This window comes from Vanellus vanellus (assembly GCF_965231255.1).
Source record: "Vanellus vanellus genome assembly, chromosome: 6".
Lineage (NCBI taxonomy): Eukaryota > Metazoa > Chordata > Aves > Charadriiformes > Charadriidae > Vanellus > Vanellus vanellus.
In genome coordinates this window covers 48,976,858-48,994,671 of record NC_138911.1, presented here as the reverse complement: position 1 = coordinate 48,994,671, position 17,814 = coordinate 48,976,858, and the positions used below count along the sequence as shown (strand labels likewise).

Here is a 17,814-nt window from a genome sequence, read left to right as displayed (position 1 = left end):
CTGGACATGTAACACGTTAATGTATCTATACATCCTGTTGGATTATGAAATGAAGGTTAAAGAAAGGGAGAACAGGCAAAAGAGATGTGTTGGTAAATGAGCAGTATTAAGGATTCATTGTATGTTTTTTCTACACCATTGGTTATCTTGACTCTGAACTAAGCCAAGTATTATAAATGATCCCCAAGAGTGTGCACCAAAGTAAATATATTTTTCTGGAGTTTATTTTTGTAATTAGATTTTGAGATTGTGCACTTTCCATTTCAGTAATTTAGACAGCTCTGTAAAAGCTCATCACAAATATATTTTGCCATTCACTGGAAATATGTTTTTTTTTTAAAAAAAAATCTTCTTTCCTCACCAGTTTCCTTACAGAAATAAACATTGGTACAGGAGCACCACTTTGCAGAATTCTGCAGGAGTGATGCAGTTCATGGACCTTAATGATGTGTTAGAATGAGGGATTCAAGTTTCAGATGAACACTGTTCAGTAAAAGTATCGTTTGGCCCTTCATTCCTGGTTCTTTACCTCCCTGCCTTTATAAAACATATAAAGTGATGCTGTGATTTGCTATAAAACAGAGATCCTTGTTGAATGAGATTTATTAGGTAGTGCCATCATTCATTATGATAATGGAAACTAGTTATGCATGGTTCCGCACCTATATCTGCATTGAATGTTTTGACCTCGTTGCATTACGTAGGTCTTTGAATACTGCAAGAGTGGTAGAAAGGCACACTGCATGGTAGAAGGTAGCCTCCGAGATTCCCAAATTGTCTTCTGATTTATGGATAGAAATGGAGTTTTTGAATGATTTGTCAATTAATTATTGTTTTCCATTGTTTTCCTTTTTTACTTGTTTTGCTCCTTGAGGTCATCATTCAAAATCCATTAAAATTTCTTTCCCTCACTCTCTTTCTCTTAGCTTTTTTTTTTTATCCTAGTTTCATCAAGTCCAAAGGACCTTGGATCAGACCCAGAGGAAGAGAGATACTTTCTTCACAGTACAGTGGTAGACAAACAGGAGTTCAAATTAGAAATGTCAGAATACAGAAAATAAAATATCTATCTTTTGGATTAACTTAATGCTGCTGCTAGAAACAACAAATCTCCGAGCTTGCACTTAGCAAAATTATACCTTATCTTGGCATATGGTAACAAAACTACTTCAGAAAATTAGTTTAGAAATTTCAATGTAGTTTATCAAACAGATAAAGGCTTTACCACTGATGTTCAGCTCCCTAGTTTGCCTCATAAATCTGGAGTAGTGCTTTGCTCCAAGTAAATGTCATATGATTTACTTAGGAGAAAACTGTTACAACAAACCATTTTTACTGCTGGTAGATAAAGCCCTAAAAGTAAGCCTGGTTTTAGTTCTTTTAATCTGCTTAACTAGTGCATCATAGCCAGTCTCTGGAAAGATTAACTTAAAATCATAGAATCATAGAATATCTGGGGTTGGAAGGGACCCATAAGGATCATCAAGTCCAACTCCCTGCTCCTTTAGTTTTACATAAAACCAAACTATATGAATAAGAGTGTTGTGCAGATGCTCCCTGAACTCTGACAGGCTTGGTGCTGTGACCACTTCCCTGGGGAGCCTGTTCCAGTGACTGACTACCCTCTCAGCAAAGAACCTTTATCTAATGTCCAATCTGAACTTCCCCTGATGCAGCTTCATTCCACTTCCTCACGTCCTATCGCTGGTCACCAGAGAGAGGAGATCAGCACCTCCCCCCTTTGCTGCTCCCCTTGAGGAAGTTGTAGACTGCTATGAGGTCACCCCTCAGCCTTTTCTTCTCTGAGCCGAACAAGCCAAGTGACCTCAGCTTCTCCCCGTAAGTCTTGCCTTCCAGGCCTTTCACCATCTTGCTCACTCTCCTCTGGACTCTCCTCATTCTCATAGTTTGATGCCCTTATACCGAGGCGCCCAAAACTGCACACAGCACTTGAGGTGGGGCCACCCCCGTGCAGTGTAGAGTGGGACAGTCGCCTCCCTCAACCGGCTAATGATGCTGTGCTGGATGCAGCCCAGGACATGGGTTGGCCCTTGTGGCTGCCAGGGCACACTGTTGACTCATATTCAACTTGCCATCGACCCCAGATCTCTTTCTGCGGGGCTGCTTTCCAGCCTTTCATCCCCCAATTTGTGTGTATAACCAGGATTAACCTGTCCAAGGTGCAGAATCCAGCACTTGGTCTTGTTAAATTTCATAAGGTTGGTCATTGCCCAGCTCTCGAGTCTATCCAGATCTCTCTGTAAGGCCCTTTACACCTGAGGCCTTAAAGAATACTGAAATACCCTTAAAGAATACTAATTACAAACTTTTTCTGAAAGTAAGCAAGCAGGATCTGTAGAACCGAGTATGTCTTTCCTACTCCCACCCAGTCCAATAAAACAGACGTTTCGGACACCAGATCTTCTAAAACTACATTTTCTCTTGGTTCTTTAATAATAAGGAAAATTCCGAAGAGACCAGAAACAATAGCACTTGCACACTATCAGAGAAGCAAAAAGAAAAATTCCTACAAAATCATCTCCAACCTGTGTTTCATCACAACATTAGAAATGGAAGAGCCAACGCAGTTCATATATTGCCTAAGGCTTAGAAAGGTTTTAAGTATTGCATATACAGTTTAGAGGGATTCAGTCAAGATACTGGATTCATTTTGCCCTATTTTACATCTTGCAATTTCTGAGGGCACTAGTACAAACACTTCGTCATCATGAAAAACTTCCTTTCTCATCTGAAAGTTCAAACTGAACTAATGTGAGTGAAATAAGACCTATCCTCCCAGATCTTTAGTTTAACTCAAACCTCTTCAAAATTTAAGAAAGCTATTAAGGGGAAAAAAAGCAGTTTGGAAAGATTAGGACCGTGTGAAGGATGCTCTTACAGAATTCTTATAGAATTCAAGCCCAATTTAAGATAAAGTACTGCAAATAATCTATCCTCATGCCTCTCTGGTTAATTTAAAAGCTCATGATGAAGAAATCGCTTTACTCATGAGATTGCCAGCCAGACTCTTCAGTTGAGCCTCTGTAGGACCAGGGTAAGCTCTGCCAAAGTGAATGGAGCCTCTGGAATTGAGATTTGTTCTCTGTTAATGATTGAGGCACATGATTTTAGGGTATGGCGTAAAAAAGGATATTCAACCACTAAGTATCAGTTTTCCAGAAATTAAAATAAGAAGGCGAAGGCAAAACTGAAATGGTTGCTTCATGCTTTTGCGATGCCCATCTCTCATTTCTAGTGCAAATGACTGGTTTCTCTGAACTGCTTCCAACACCTTACACCACTGCCATTTTTGTGGACAAGAGAGTTCTGCAAAAGGGCTGCTACCATTATCAGTGCCACACTTACTAAAATAAACTGACTTGTAAGTAAGACAGCATAATTATCTTCCAAATTGTCTTAGAAATGTTACTGATCAAAAGAAATTTTATTGTAGCTTCAAACCAGAACAAAATTCACATTGGAATTACCTGCCATCATTTTATTTCTGAGCTATAAATATACATACCAAATGAAAGCCAACTGCCAAAGACATTAAGTGCCCATATTTTTATTGGTGGCTGAAATTAATATCCTCTCTTTGCTCCTTAAAAATAATTAGAATAAGATATGTATTTAAGAGACTCTGACAAGCATAGAGTATTTATTATATTTATTTTTTTTTCTCTGAGAGAATGATCTGATACTTACATAGCATCCAGATTTGTCCCATTAAAAGCGTGGCCTTGGATGCTGGTAAAACCATTATTGTAGAGTTTGCTGCAAGCAAAAAAAAAAAAAAAAAAAATTAGTGTATTTTGGGTTGCTTCAATACCTGAATACCTAACATATTATGTATAATTTTTCTGGGCAACAGCACATTTATGGATGGGTTAATTTTAATCTCTTGAAGAAGCAGCAATTATAGTGCAAGGTCAAACAAATGCTCAGCAGCATTCTCGAGTGAAGCTGAATCACGAATACCATGTGGCAGGTGTGCCATCTTTTACTTCTTTTTACAGCAAAAAGAGAACTAGGCTAAACCACTTTGCTAAAACTTTCCCACCCTCAGACTAAAAACAAGGAAAGAAAATTATGCTAGGACTGATTAAGGAAGGCTAAATGAGTTAATATCTAGCAAAGTAGGTATGACTTTACTCTCAGGCCTGCCTGAATTTTTAGAATTCATTCTTTTGCTCCCTTAGAGCAAAAGGATTTTTTTTTTAATTTCTTTAGAATTCATTCTTTTGCTCCCTTAGAGCAAAAGGATTTTTTTTAGAATTTCTTTAGAATTCATTCTTTTGCATTCTAGTTCTCTTTGCCCTACTTCAGGTCATAAGTCATTATAGTAATTTTCACTCCCCTCAGGACTTTCTTGTGGCTCACATTGAGTATGACTTGTGTAACTAAACTTTATTTAACAATTTTTCTTCAAATATGACTCTTCTTCCATTTGCCACCTATTAGTTTTCACAGTATGTGCCACTTAGGTTGCAAAAAGACACAGTTCTAATCATGCTGTAGCTTTAAAGAACACTGCAAACTTTTCCTTTTGATTTTCTCCAGCATACCCATTCACTGTCACTAGGGTCATACAAAAGCAAAACATCTTTGGTAAGCCAGTTTAAAGAAAAGTAGCAGGCCTGATTCAAATCACTGTCAAAGTAAAAGATTTACACAAACTAGGTTATGGATACTACCTGTCTATGGTGTTTCTCTGTTACAAACTACTACCAAGTAGGAGAGGGATTTTTATTTTTATTTTATTTTTAAACATTTTCCCATATGCTCGAGAAAGGTAATTGCCTTGTGACTTAAACTGGAAGAACTTACAGAGTTAGGGATTCATTACAAAGCCCATGGAAAGCATTTGCAGGCACTGAAGTCATGAAAGGATTGTCTGCAATTTCGCTGAAAAAGGAGACAAAACATCACAATCAAACATCTGCCCAACAGAGCTTCTCCAGAACAGTTTTATTATTAATTGTTCTCTGCCTTGACAATAAATAAAAGTGTAGAATAACTTTTTTGGTTATATCTTAGGCCAGAAGTTACATGTGGGATGATTGAGGAATGAGCGTGTTCCAGCCTCCGGGAAGTTAGCCTGTGAAGAAGATGGGTTTTATAGTCCTGGTGAGGTATGCCAGCCTGTGTCATTATAGTGGTTGACAGCACAGACAGGTCCCTTGTCTCATAAGCCAGAGAATTAGCAAAGTAAATAATGCTGCAGTGTCAATTGAGGCGGCCCAAGTGACTTTCGAACCGAGATCCGACTCTCTAGCTAAGCTCAGATAAGACATGAGATAATACATTATTCAGGACAGAGGCATTTTTTACAGAACTGCATCTAGCACAAGTGACACAACTTATTATGTTGTCTAACCTAACGATTCTTCTCAACTCTTCTCCAAATGAGTGTTTATCTGTCATTTCTTAAATACTTTTTTACTCCCACTTTGTAGTCTTAATAAATACTATGTATCTTCAGACCAAAACACTGTTGTGACAAAAGGGACAAATTAAAACTAAAGAGATTTACCATGTATGACCTGGAGAAAGGAGAGAAACAAAGGTAGAAACAAAGAGCAAAGTGTCTGATTGTCTTTTTTCTGCTTTTTCCTGAACCATATTGGAGTCTGAAAACCAAAATATTCTTCACGTTTTTCTTTTCTTCAGCTTGTAGATTAGATGTGGTCTAGTAAGGCCAGACCGTAACCTCCATGGGCCAAGAAGTCCTAACAATTGTCCATGTGAGAGGAACAATTTCATTCCTTTTCTGTGCTATATATTTGCTAACACTGAACTGTACTACAACCATTTTCATTCCAAGTAGTTTTCACTGATAGGTGGTTTCTACCACAAGTTATTTCGGTTTGACATTTTTCAAATTCTTTTCTAAACAAATGTTTACTTGTAAGTTGCTTGACCTCAAAGACCAATAGTGATATAATGAATGCTTTTTCCCCCAGCTATACCTTATTCATATTTCAGAAACCTATTATTCTTCAAGAGCAGATTTTTTTCTTGATGAAAGAAACAACATACCAATGTTTAGAAATACCTCCCTTGAAACTGCAGGTCTGCTCTTCAAAAAGTCATTAACGTATAAGACCCATGTTTATTTTTTGTTAACGATCTTTATAAAAAATTTTCGAGGTAGAAGTAAAATAATGTTTTGCTATCTACCACTTAGAAAATCACTGAGATGGTTGGAAGCAAGGACACAGCGCTATAAACTGCTTCTATTTCATGTAGCCTATTTAATTCTTGTTTCTCTCTACTTAGTAAATGTAGTGTTTAATTTACAATCTAGTAGAGCTTAATCTAAACTAAAGCCCTTTTGGGTTTTGAAGAACTCCCTAATAGCTCTCAAGATGTAGGTGTATCCCATTCAGAGCTCTGGCTAACTCAGGTTTCAATCTCGGAGGCCTACAGCCAAGTCAAACAGAGCAGCTCCAGGTTATGGAGCATGAATTAGCACAAAGCTTACCTCTAGTCTCAGGAGATCTTTGGGAGGGAAGATCTGATTGCTCACTACAGGTCTAGACTCTTTAGCAAAGCAACCAGCCTTTCTACATTGCTCTGAGGTTCATCTTGCCAATGGCAGACCATGAACGAAGTGGGAACTGACCATTCTCAACTAAGATTACCCTTTAGCAGCACTGAAACAATGCCTAGGGTAGACCATCAATCACATCTTTGCAAGCCACCTTCTGGCATAATACTCTCATTTTTAATTGCCTTTTACCTTTTAATTGAAGTCAAGCTTCTTCCAGCTGAGAACTGCTACAATATAAGATCATTAACTCCTCTCTAGGACTAAGTAGTGACGAAGACACTTTTACCTTGAGATAGCCTGCAAGTCTTCATCTGAGCTGCTCCTCTTCTTTGGCTTGATTACAACCCAGAATTTGAACTTAAATTGCAGGTTAGGGCACAAAGATGAATGTCATCTTTGCCTTCTGACAACCAAGAAACACCTAATTTTTTTACAGCAGAGCTCTTTGTTTCTGAAATACCTTTAAGATATCTCTCCAAGAAATTGTTCTACAACTTGCTTCAAGCCATAGTTTAAAAAAAAAGAAGGGGAGGGGGTGTCTTTAAATCAGTTAAAGTAAATGGTTTTAAGGTGTGAGAAAGGAGGAAGGTCTCAATGTTATGTAAGAGTGCCCCATGTGAACAAACCCAACTAAATTAGGAAAGCTGAGTAGAGGGAAAACTCTTTCCAGGTGAGTACTTTAGTTAACAAGAGATGGCTCCCTCTTGGAAATGTAGCTTGGAATTGTCAGTCCTGGTGCTTTGGCCCTTTAGTGGGACTATAGACTTGTATTGAAATGTGACTCAACAAGTAAGGTTGGCCAGGGGCATTTAGACAAAGTATGCATTCATAGAAGCTCATGCTGTCAATGTAAAAGACCGTGCATCTCATTCAACTACTACGAAAAAAGGGTGACTGACAGAAGGCAGATGAGTAGTCCTCTTTCTTAAAGACATGCTGTGCCAGCCTGAGCTGACCTCACTACTAAGGCCGTCGTGAAACCAAGGTGCTACTGGCCTACTGGCTTAAAAGCCCTTACTTTATTTCTCAGCTTTGGCAATTTGCCTTTTAAGCACCTTTTCTGTTATATCTTTATTAAAACATTAATTTCATGAAGCAACATATTTTGGATAATATAAGCTTTCACCAAAATTTTCCTAAAAATGTGAGCTCAGCCAACACTGAGTTTTTTAAAGGTGTAATGATAAACAATTGCTCTCAAAATGAGATTGTCCACTACTCCTGCTCTTGAGTCTTCTGTGCTCAGGGTGGGGGTCAGAAGAAAGAAGGCAGATAGCCAATAGAGGTTATGATTCAACAATATAGGAACTTGGTGAAAAATAGTATCAGAAAATGTGCAATATGAGCTCACCATGCCAGCACAAATTTTAGAAGAATGTTGACAAGATGACTTCACATTAGCAAGCTGTGTGTCAGATCAGGTCCTGCGTGTCACACTATTCTGACTTCAAACTAATTCAGGTATCACACAGCCATTACAAAAACAACAAAAAAACCCAAAATAAAAGCAAAAGGCACATAGAAGTTGTGTATCATGTGGTTTGGCTAATTCAAGAGAAATGCGCTTGTGTGTCCACGTGTCTCATCCAGGTCAAATGTATAGTGTTAGGTGACCTGGCATTTTCTAGATTTGGTACTGATGATCGTTGAAGTACAGCTTGAGGAAAAGTGCTTTGTCAGACTTATTTGATATTTTTCTCCAAAACAGAAACCTTCACTACAGGAGTTATTGGGAACTGAGGATAGCAGTATTCTAACCAGCTGTGAGGACAGATACGTACAGTAAAAAGTTCACATCAGATGAGTAGATTTTGGTGAGGTCTGGAAATGCTTTGAGTCCAGTGTTAAAAATACCACTGAAAGAGAGAAGAAACAGAAAGAATTACATGTACTGGATCACTGAACAACAATAAACAATGTATTTAAAGCATTCAGCAGTGCAGTACAACTATTTCATCCTCTCTACTGTCAATCAATTCATTTATAATCAACTGTCCAAAATATAAGGATGCAAGAACAATTAAAAAAATATCAAAATACCAGATTTATGATAAATTGAAGAATCTAAAAAAAAGGAACACAGAAAAATAAGATGGCTAAGCAGATCTGCAGAGAGAAGTAGCCTGTGAGATGGATAGGGAGAAAAAAAATTATAACTCTGGATTGACTTGAGAGATTAAGACTGCTTCAGACAATAGTCTGGACCCCCAAATCCTCTATCTTTCATTGAGGCTAAGAGCTGTTTAAATAGCTCTAAAAAGGGGAACTGTCTTCAAATGTGAGTACAGTTAATGCCCCTTATTTCTTAACTCCTGTAGAGTGGAAATAAGAAAATATAGTTCTCAGTTTTTAAAGGTATTCTCCTGAAATAAAATTGTTTTGACTACTTTCTTTTTATTGCTTTCAGATCTATAGGAAAAATCAGGAAAAATCTTTTCTCCTCACCTCTACCCCCACACATACACACACACACAGAGCCCTTTTCTGAGTCTTCCAAACATTACTCAAAATCACAGAAGTTATTCTCTTCTTATCTCTCTTTTCTATGCTATAATTTTAGAATTTCATGGTTTGGTTACTCTGTGCTGCTCTTTAGAAACTTCATGGGAATACAGAGAATTCTTCAGATTTCTTTCTGCCATAGAGGTCATGTGAAATCTGGTGCCTAGAGATGGGCTTGTCACATTTAGCTGACAGGTATGCTTTAAACCCCTGTGTAAATATCTAGTAAATACAAAAGATGTACATATTTCTGTTCTGTCCCTTCTTCCCACTATTCCCTGCAAAAACATAGTAAGACAGCGCATATCCTAAGAAGCAAGCTAGGTGTGGAATTTTGCCGAGGAAACATTAGTGTATTCCAGACATTTAATGGATAAGAAGAATGGCAAAATTACTGATTAATTTGTGAACATTTTTTCCTTTCTCACAAAAGTAGTCAAAGTCCCAACCCCTACCCTAGCTGGCTTTCTGTCATTAAAGTAAAGCAACAGGGAAAAACACTGTGATCAGTTCCAAAATGAAATGCAAAGAAACAAAACTGCTATAGCATAAACAGTCATCTGCGAGGCTTAAGTGCCAGCTTGTTACAGATGCTGAATACTTACAGGTATTTCAGAAGTGGGAGATTCTTAAAGGCGTCTGGATCTATGTAATCCAAGTTTCTAAGATTTCGAATTTCACTGTAAAAAAGGGAGGAACATTACCACATTGATCATTAATATTTAATTATTTATCAGAGATCAGATTTTAACAGAGATCAGCAATGATAAAATGAAATTTCAGGGACCTAATTCCTGCAATAAGCTTTTGTACCGGCCAGGACGAGCTCAAGACCACTGTGCCTTCAGAGCAATCTCGCGGTAATGGCTATTACTTTGAACATGGTGAGAATCTTATGTCTGCAAAGTTGAGTAAAAAGAAGAAAAATTAAGCAAAACGTTCAGTATTGATGTATATATTTTTCCCGTCTCTTTTACAGAACTCATCAGTGGATCCAAAAGATGGCTCAGGACACTTAACTCCATTCTGAGACTTGAAATGGACACACCATTCACTATATAGCCATGTCCAGCAGTACAGAGGATAGTGCATCTCTCTGCTTTATACTGATACCAAATGTAGTATAGACTTCATTCCTTACATCTTCTGTCCACAGTTATGTTTTTAAATACTTCTACCCTGGTGACAGCTTGGTTTGCAGATGGCATTTTAGATTGCACATGTTGAAGAACCAGCCTGACACGGACCACAGCTGCGGTTTCTTTTCTATCCATAATGACAGTCAGCAGTCCAGCTGCACCAATCAGACTGTGACAAAATTCCCTGTCTAGACTCAGTAAAGCTACCAAATTTTCATCACTTATGAAAAAACCCACCTAAACCCGGCCCCATCACATGCACTCTTTTCCTTTCCTGTCTCCAGAAGTGGACAGCCCTTTTTGCATATTTGCTTCTATTTCTTCATAGAATCATAGAACCATAGGGTTGGAAGGGACCTCTGGAGATCATCTAGTCCAACCCCCCTGCCAGAGCAGGGACACCTTAGAGCAGGTTGCACAGGAACGCATCCAGGCGGGTTTTGAATGTCTCCAGAGATGGAGACTCCACCACCTCCCTGGGCAGCCTGTTCCAGTGCTCTACCACCCTCAAGGTAAAGAAGTTCCTCCTCATGTTTAGGTGGAACTTCCTATACTCAAGTTTGTGCCCGTTACCTCTTGTCCTGTCACTGGGCACCACCGAAAAGAGCCTGGCCCCATCCTCCTGGCACCCACCCTTTAAGTATTTATAAGCATTGATCAGGTTCCCCCTCAACCGTCTTTTTTCCAGACTAAAGAGACCCAATTCCCTCAGTCTTTCTTCATAAGAGAGGTGTTCCAGTCCCCTAATCATCTTGGTAGCCCTGTTCACCTTACACCAGCTCTGGACACTGGTCTTAAAACTCTGCTGGAACAACACTCAGCCTTTCTTAATATAGAAACCACATAGAAAGAATGGTGCCAGTCTTCCTCCTGAGACTAGCTGTGGAGCAGTGGGCTGAGGGAAGCACTTCTTCCTACTTATATAGAGAAATTTGATGAAGGCGGCGACAGGTATGGATGGCAGGGTGGTGCAAGTTGTGTGAGTGATGTTCTGTCAGCAGTAGTCACTTTACCGTGCTCTAACAGTGCCAAGCAACCTACGCAATATCGGTATCAGGAACCTGAGGTTTGAAGATACCTCTGCCACTGGAATAATTTTTAGAGGATAAAATCAACCCAGCCAAGTTGTCTGAGAAATAAAAGTGGGAAAAGGGACGTAGGACAGTAGATAAATCAGTATGTAGATACAGGTACTTCAGAATTCAGCCTCTCTATATACTGTTGTACTGACAAAACTCTTCTGCTCCAACTTTCAAGTCTTCAGTTTACTCTGTTTATTCTAACATTGCAGGGAGACAGGATTTACCTTTTACTTGTGTGTTAAACTGATGTAATTAATAGCTATAGCTATTAATTAATTAATAGCTACTGCTATTACAGTGCTGTATTCAAATATTCTTCATATCTGTTAGCTACTTTGAACAGTACTGTTTCTATATTTAAAAGAAATCTTCACAGTGTCAGTCTCTTGCTTCTCTCAAATTATTTTATTAGTTACGTAGTTATCACACTCCTAAAGAGTGGAATTTGCTCCATAAACTTTAACTGACGTGTTTTTTCCATCACTGACTACATTTAAAATGCTGGACTCGTGAGCTTCCTTTGTTGCGGACCAAACGTATTCCAGGGAAAGACAGTCTTCAGATCAACCTTCAGCCTGGAAATGGATAATGCATTGGAGTACCATAGAGTCATCAGGTTTTAGCTTGTTGCTATTCATAGTATTCTGCGTAAATGATTTGGATGAGGGTACTCAAAGTAAGAATTCAAAATCTGCAGATGGTACTGAAATTGGAAGCACGAAATAATGCAATGAGATTCAATCATATTTTGATTTATTAAGTAACTGGGCCATGAGAGGGCATGTGCTGTTTAACAAAGGCAGATGAAAAACTAATTAATCTGGGAATAAAAGATTTAAAACTGCCAGATGAGACAGTTGGCACAGTGGTCAGAGAAAAGCTTAAATAATGTGGCTGAGGAAATCAATATGATTCAACTGAACACTGGGGAAAAGTTTATGTCCCTGCTGTTTGATTTCATTGAACTGGTAATGCTGGGATTAGGGAAGAAGTATGCTTTAATATATACTGTATTTATATTTGCATTTCATCCTACACTTTGCATTACAGAGGTTTCTTAAGGCCCAAAAGGAAGAAGAGGACCTATTGTGCTAGGCGCTACAGAAATCAACAGCAGACAGCCAGTTGCTTAGAAGTCTCCAGTCCAAATAGACGAGAAGGAGGATGAGAGAGGTATAAAAAGGTAAAAAGTGATTTGACCAAAGTGAATGCTATGTTTAAGAAAAAAAAACAGGAGAAAAATCCAATTTTCCTTACTTCTAGTCCAGTCAAATGTGCCTCTTGCAGTTGATTGGCTGAATATGTGACCTCTCATTTCACATGCATGAAAAAGAGAAAGACCTTCAAATTCAGTTCCATTCGTGAACAATGCTGCTGTCCTTGTTTTGCACACTCAAACATCATTAATCTCAGAGTACCGGAAAGAATTACCCCCTAAAATCACAGATTTAAAGCATATCTATAGCTCCATCAATATTGGAGCCGATGAAGTTAAGCCTGTAAGGACAAAAGATATTTGCATAGTTCTGATCTCCTCAGTTAACAGGATAGAAACTGGATTTCACAATTTCTTTTGCATTAATCAGTCGTGATTAATATACTCAAAGGTGCCTAAATGTTATATGACCATAATTTTCAAATTGTAATCAAAAGACTGCTGTGGGGGAAGGATTACTTCCAAAGGATCCAAAAACGTAAGAAAAGCAAGTTGATTATTGGTGGATTCATAAGACAGGGTTCGCGCTCTTATCAATAAGCTTTTCTGAATTGATGAATTGACAAGATTGAAACCCACTGATTTAGAAAGTTAAGGTTCCTTTGAAAAGCAGCTCTAGGAAAACTATTGTTAGTTTTAGCTGCCTAAAATGCAGAGAAAGCCAGAGTATACTTTAAAATGTCTAGTAGGCTAGTTCCCAGGTATCTAAGTGTCTATGAGAGCTGATTTTAAGTGACTTTTGAAGTGGAACCTTGACACACTATAAATACAACTTAATCTTAGCACACAGTGCTTAAATTGTGAATCCAACGGCAATGTAAGAATTCTGAGTCCTTCTGGGAATGAAGGCCTTTAAAAATATAAAAAAACCTGAGATGGTTAATACGCATCTTTGTTGACCATTGATGCAAAGAGGCAAAAGGTGCTCTGAACATGTCACTTTGCAGTCCTAACAAAAATTACTTAGAGATGCTCGTAAGAAAGAAGGATGCTGCTAGCTACCCACAAGATAAAAGAATTATTTGTGCAATATTTACAAAATTATTCAAAGTTACTTTACAAACTATTCAGCTTCTGCTTTATTTTTAAAAGTATATAAAACAATCAAGAATTGGCTTATTTGTGCTTTAAACACAATCAATGTTCTAAATTTTATTTCTGGCACTCAAACTCACAATCAAACCATGACCTGACTGTCCACGAACAGCAACTCAGTTTTGTTTTTTTAAGAAAATACTTAAAAAACTTTAACATGTCAAGAACCGGTGTACAGAGAAAGTCACTTTATGACACAAAGTCCCATGTCAAGACTTACAAATAACTATGAACTTAGGTTCGGTTACAAAGATATAAATATTTAGTTCCAACTCCAAATGAATCTAAAAAGGAAACTGAGAACTATTCAAATATTAGTCTAACTAATTAATTAATGAGACATAAGTTCACCAGATAACTTTGAGAAAGGTTAATAAGCTACTTAACATCCTATATGAATTTAGTAACATTTTAAAAAAGCACAAACATTTACATATTTAAGTGGCTTCTAAATTTCATTCACCAGACGTGTCCTTCGTACCCGCCTTGCAATATTGACACATCCTTGAGTTTGTTCAAGACCAGAATCCAGAAATTGCAAATCTGGCTATAGAGTCTCAATATAATCACGTTATGTTGAGATACCTTCAAAAACTAGGGATATCCAGGTCAGCAGTTCTGAAATGTTTTAAATCGGCCTTTTGGGTTTTTTTTTTTGTGGTAATAATTTGGGACCCGTCTCTACCTTCTTAGACTGACTTTGCCTATCGCTTCCTTGGCTTCTCTCACTTGTATACATACTTCTATGTTTTATTCTCCCCCTACAGCCAAACAATCCATGTTATTTCACCTGCATACACCTCTCAAGCCTTTGCACTGCTAGCACCAGAAAACAGTCTATCCCTTACCTCCAGACTGCAGCTTTTAACAAGAATTTTCTGCACAGCACTTGTCCCACTGCCCTGAAATTCACTGCAGGTATACAGCCATCCCCCCAAATCTCTTCAGTCTCCCTCTCCAGTTGCTTCTCAGACATTTCTATCAAGTCTCCTCTCCGTTCTGCAGCACTGTATCCCACGACCTGGCTCCACGAGGTGTCCAAGAAGAGAAGTGCAGCCCTGGCCCGGAGGCTGGTGGAGCTGCTCTGGCCCTTGGCTCCAGCTCACCACAGCTCACTGCAGGGACGGAGAGCGGTTCCCCAACCACCTCTCCAAATGACGTCGCATATACAAGGGCAAGGTACTCAAACCATAACTTTTGGCCCTGTTCCCAAATGTTGAGAGGGCTTTTCATGTGGTTGTATAATTGGAGAGGTCTTTTGGAGTGAAGAGGGGAAGGGAGTAGGGAGAGACCAGAGGAGAGTCAGCAGAGACACACAGGAGGGGAAAAGAAAGAGTGCATTTTTCTGGGGTTCCTTCCTCAGGAATGTTTTCCTGAGAAACAATGACCTAATTACAAAAGCTTTTTATTTAGTGGAATGCTACCAAGCTGCAGCTCTACTAGTAAGGCAACTACACAGAGACATTGACTGCTAATTAGACACTTTCACAATTATATCTATAAAAAATAAATACTTACGCCAGAGAGACAGCTCTGAATTTGTAAACAAGTTTGTCTCGCAGACATACTTAAAAATGATACAAAAAGAAGGAACAAGAAACCATCGTGACAGCAATTTAACAAAAGGGGGGAGGGGACACCACAAAGTCTTGGCCCTAATTTTCATCTTTGTAGGGTGGAATTTTGCCATTAATTACAACCAAAATGAGATCTGGCCCATTAAAATACAGCAGGTGATCAGCATCCTTAGTTTGCAGATGTTGCTCAGCACTTGAAAGGCACAGGTTCATGATAATATGACCCATGCTGAAAGAGTGCTGAGGTCTGGAAGGAACAGAAAGTCAGGACAGAGGCACATAAACTGAATAAGGAACAGGAAAATGGAGCGCTGAAGATCAAAGCTGAAGCACGCTAGCAGGCTTGGCAGGGAGGGATGATGACGAACGCAGGATACCTATTCACATGACACTTGACTCAAGCCAAAGCAATTAGTTCCTCCCTTCCACAAGCACTAAATTTTCTCCTAAGAAGTTCTCATGTTTAAAAACAAATGTTTTTAAAATGAAACTGTGTGTATAAGTTTAAATTAGGGTAAAAAGATTATTTACGTAAAACTGCAGTTTATGAAAAGTCCATGAAAAACAACCTATGAAAATGAAACTCTGTGGAATTACTTCTTTTCAAAGCTGTTAGAGTAACTTCAACCTCAATCTCCTTTAAAATACCCTATGATAATCTTTACCCAGTATTATTTTAATGATAGTACTTTGAAAATACTATGCAAGTGGAGAACATTAAAAAAATGCATAGCACAATATATACATTTATCCCTGAATAATCTTGTTCATTGGAAAGTAAATCAAACCCAACAACAATAAATGTTAACAAATCAGAGGAGTTATGGCAGCAATTCAGAAAAATGGTCAAATTTATGACTTGTTTTCTTTTACAGCTTATATGCAACTGTCTAATTTGCCAGACGCCTGGATATTCCCTGATGAAATAACACACGTGCTTTACTTCCAAACAGATTTTAAAAACCTGGTAAGCGTTTTTGAGTGGTAGAGGTAGCCCTTCTTCATGCAAAGATTTGGGGTTTGTGAGTTGAGTTCTGGTGTCTTGTCCTGGGTAGCATTTTTGGCTCTTGCGCAGAGAAAAAAAAAGTCTATCTATCTTGTATGTCTGTATACGGTTTCTTTTTTGGTAGTGCCTTTTGAGCAATATAAAGGTTCCCACATTGCCATAACCCTCGTATAGCAGATCAGGAGACCTCCTGCCCTCCCCGAAGCCTGTGCTGTAGGTGACGTGAGTGTAGGTGCCCATGAGCTCTGCTGACTCCTGCCCGGGCCTGCAGCTTCCTGGTCACGGACACAACATCCAGGCCTGGGATCTGGCATGGTGTGATAAAGCGGCGATTTTGGACCTTGCTGGTGTGCTCTGGCCTGACTTCAGGGGAGCCACGACAGAGGCATGTGTATGGCAAAGGGCATTGGTTATCCACCCAGGCAGGAATTTAAACGTGTCTTGGGGGTGGTTAGACACTGGAAGGGGACAAGAGAAGAGGCTTCTACTCATATTCTTCACCAACCATTTAGATAGTAGAAAGTGATGCAAATTAGGCAGTGCGACAGAGCACATCACAGGAACGAGTGCCTTGGCAGGCACTGGAAACACCAGAGCTCCATCCACTACTCCTTCAAACTAGCCACACATTTAAAAATGCACATTTTGTGGAAGTGTTCTTTATAGTCAGCCTTACATTACATTACCCTTTGAAGGAGATCAGTTTTGTGTTATAACTTAAGATCCTGAGGGAGATTTTTCTAGTCCCTTCTCCACTTTGAATCTAATACAGAAACAATAGAAAACAGCTATCTAGCCAGGTAGCCCCTTTTTCCTCAAGCCGTCCTCAAGAAGCCTTTATATCCACGTAATATAAACCAGACAAGATAGTACACTGCATATTGCATGGAAGAATCCTGCAACAAAACCTGGTGGCCCAAGAGCATTTTATCTTTAACTTCTAGTAAGGTGAACCACAAAACAAGTACCACGTGAAGAATTTGTATTGCATAGTGCCAAATGCTTTATTCATTGCTTATAAAATGGGCTACCAGTAAATGTTTCATTAAATGTTCATTAAAGACACAACAACTGTGAAAGAGGGAGAGAGAACACGAAGACAATAGGCCTGGAAAAACTGTCTACAGAAGACAGAATGGCATTATAACCAAAGGTAAGTATTGTTATCACACCAAAGCCTTCCCGTGAAACTCTTTCACGAATATTACAGGAGCATGTTATTGGACCGAACTAGGTCTCAGCATCCTGGACTCTACTTCTAGCTCTGCTTGTCAAGTACTCTTAGGGAAGGCACTTCCACTTTCTGGCATTAGTTGCTCTCTATCTATAGTAACAGTAACGATATTATCTCCTTTATTTTTATTAACCTTTGTGTTTCATACTGTGTAAAGTAAGAGAAAAAAAAATGTAGAAAATAGAGCAGCGTTAAGAGATCATCTAGTTCAATCTCTTTCTCTGAGTGAAGATTAAATAGACCTATGGAGTTTCTGATTACACAGCCTTAAAGGGCTCTAGTGACAGGGACACCCTCCCCAGGAAGACAATTCTAGCGTTTATTTATGCCAGCCATATGAAAACATGTCCTAGAGTCTAACATGAATCTTGACTAATCTAATTCAAGTTTATTATTACTGTTGCTTT

At 38.7% G+C, this 17,814-nt stretch overlaps 1 protein-coding gene across 3 annotated transcripts in view; it reads right to left on the bottom strand.

Annotated features, from left to right (window-relative positions):
- The window catches only part of TSHR (thyroid stimulating hormone receptor), a gene marked incomplete at both ends in the record, with an annotated part of 75,252 nt that overhangs the window by 20,889 nt on the left and 36,549 nt on the right, over window positions 1-17,814 (bottom strand). For all 3 annotated transcript variants that reach the window (XM_082485389.1, XM_082485390.1, XM_082485391.1), the window contains 4 exons: window positions 3,709-3,777; window positions 4,831-4,908; window positions 8,338-8,412; window positions 9,664-9,738. In XM_082485389.1, coding sequence (XP_082341515.1) covers window positions 3,709-3,777; window positions 4,831-4,908; window positions 8,338-8,412; window positions 9,664-9,738 — 297 coding nt within the window. The remainder of the gene's footprint in view (window positions 1-3,708; window positions 3,778-4,830; window positions 4,909-8,337; window positions 8,413-9,663; window positions 9,739-17,814) is intronic.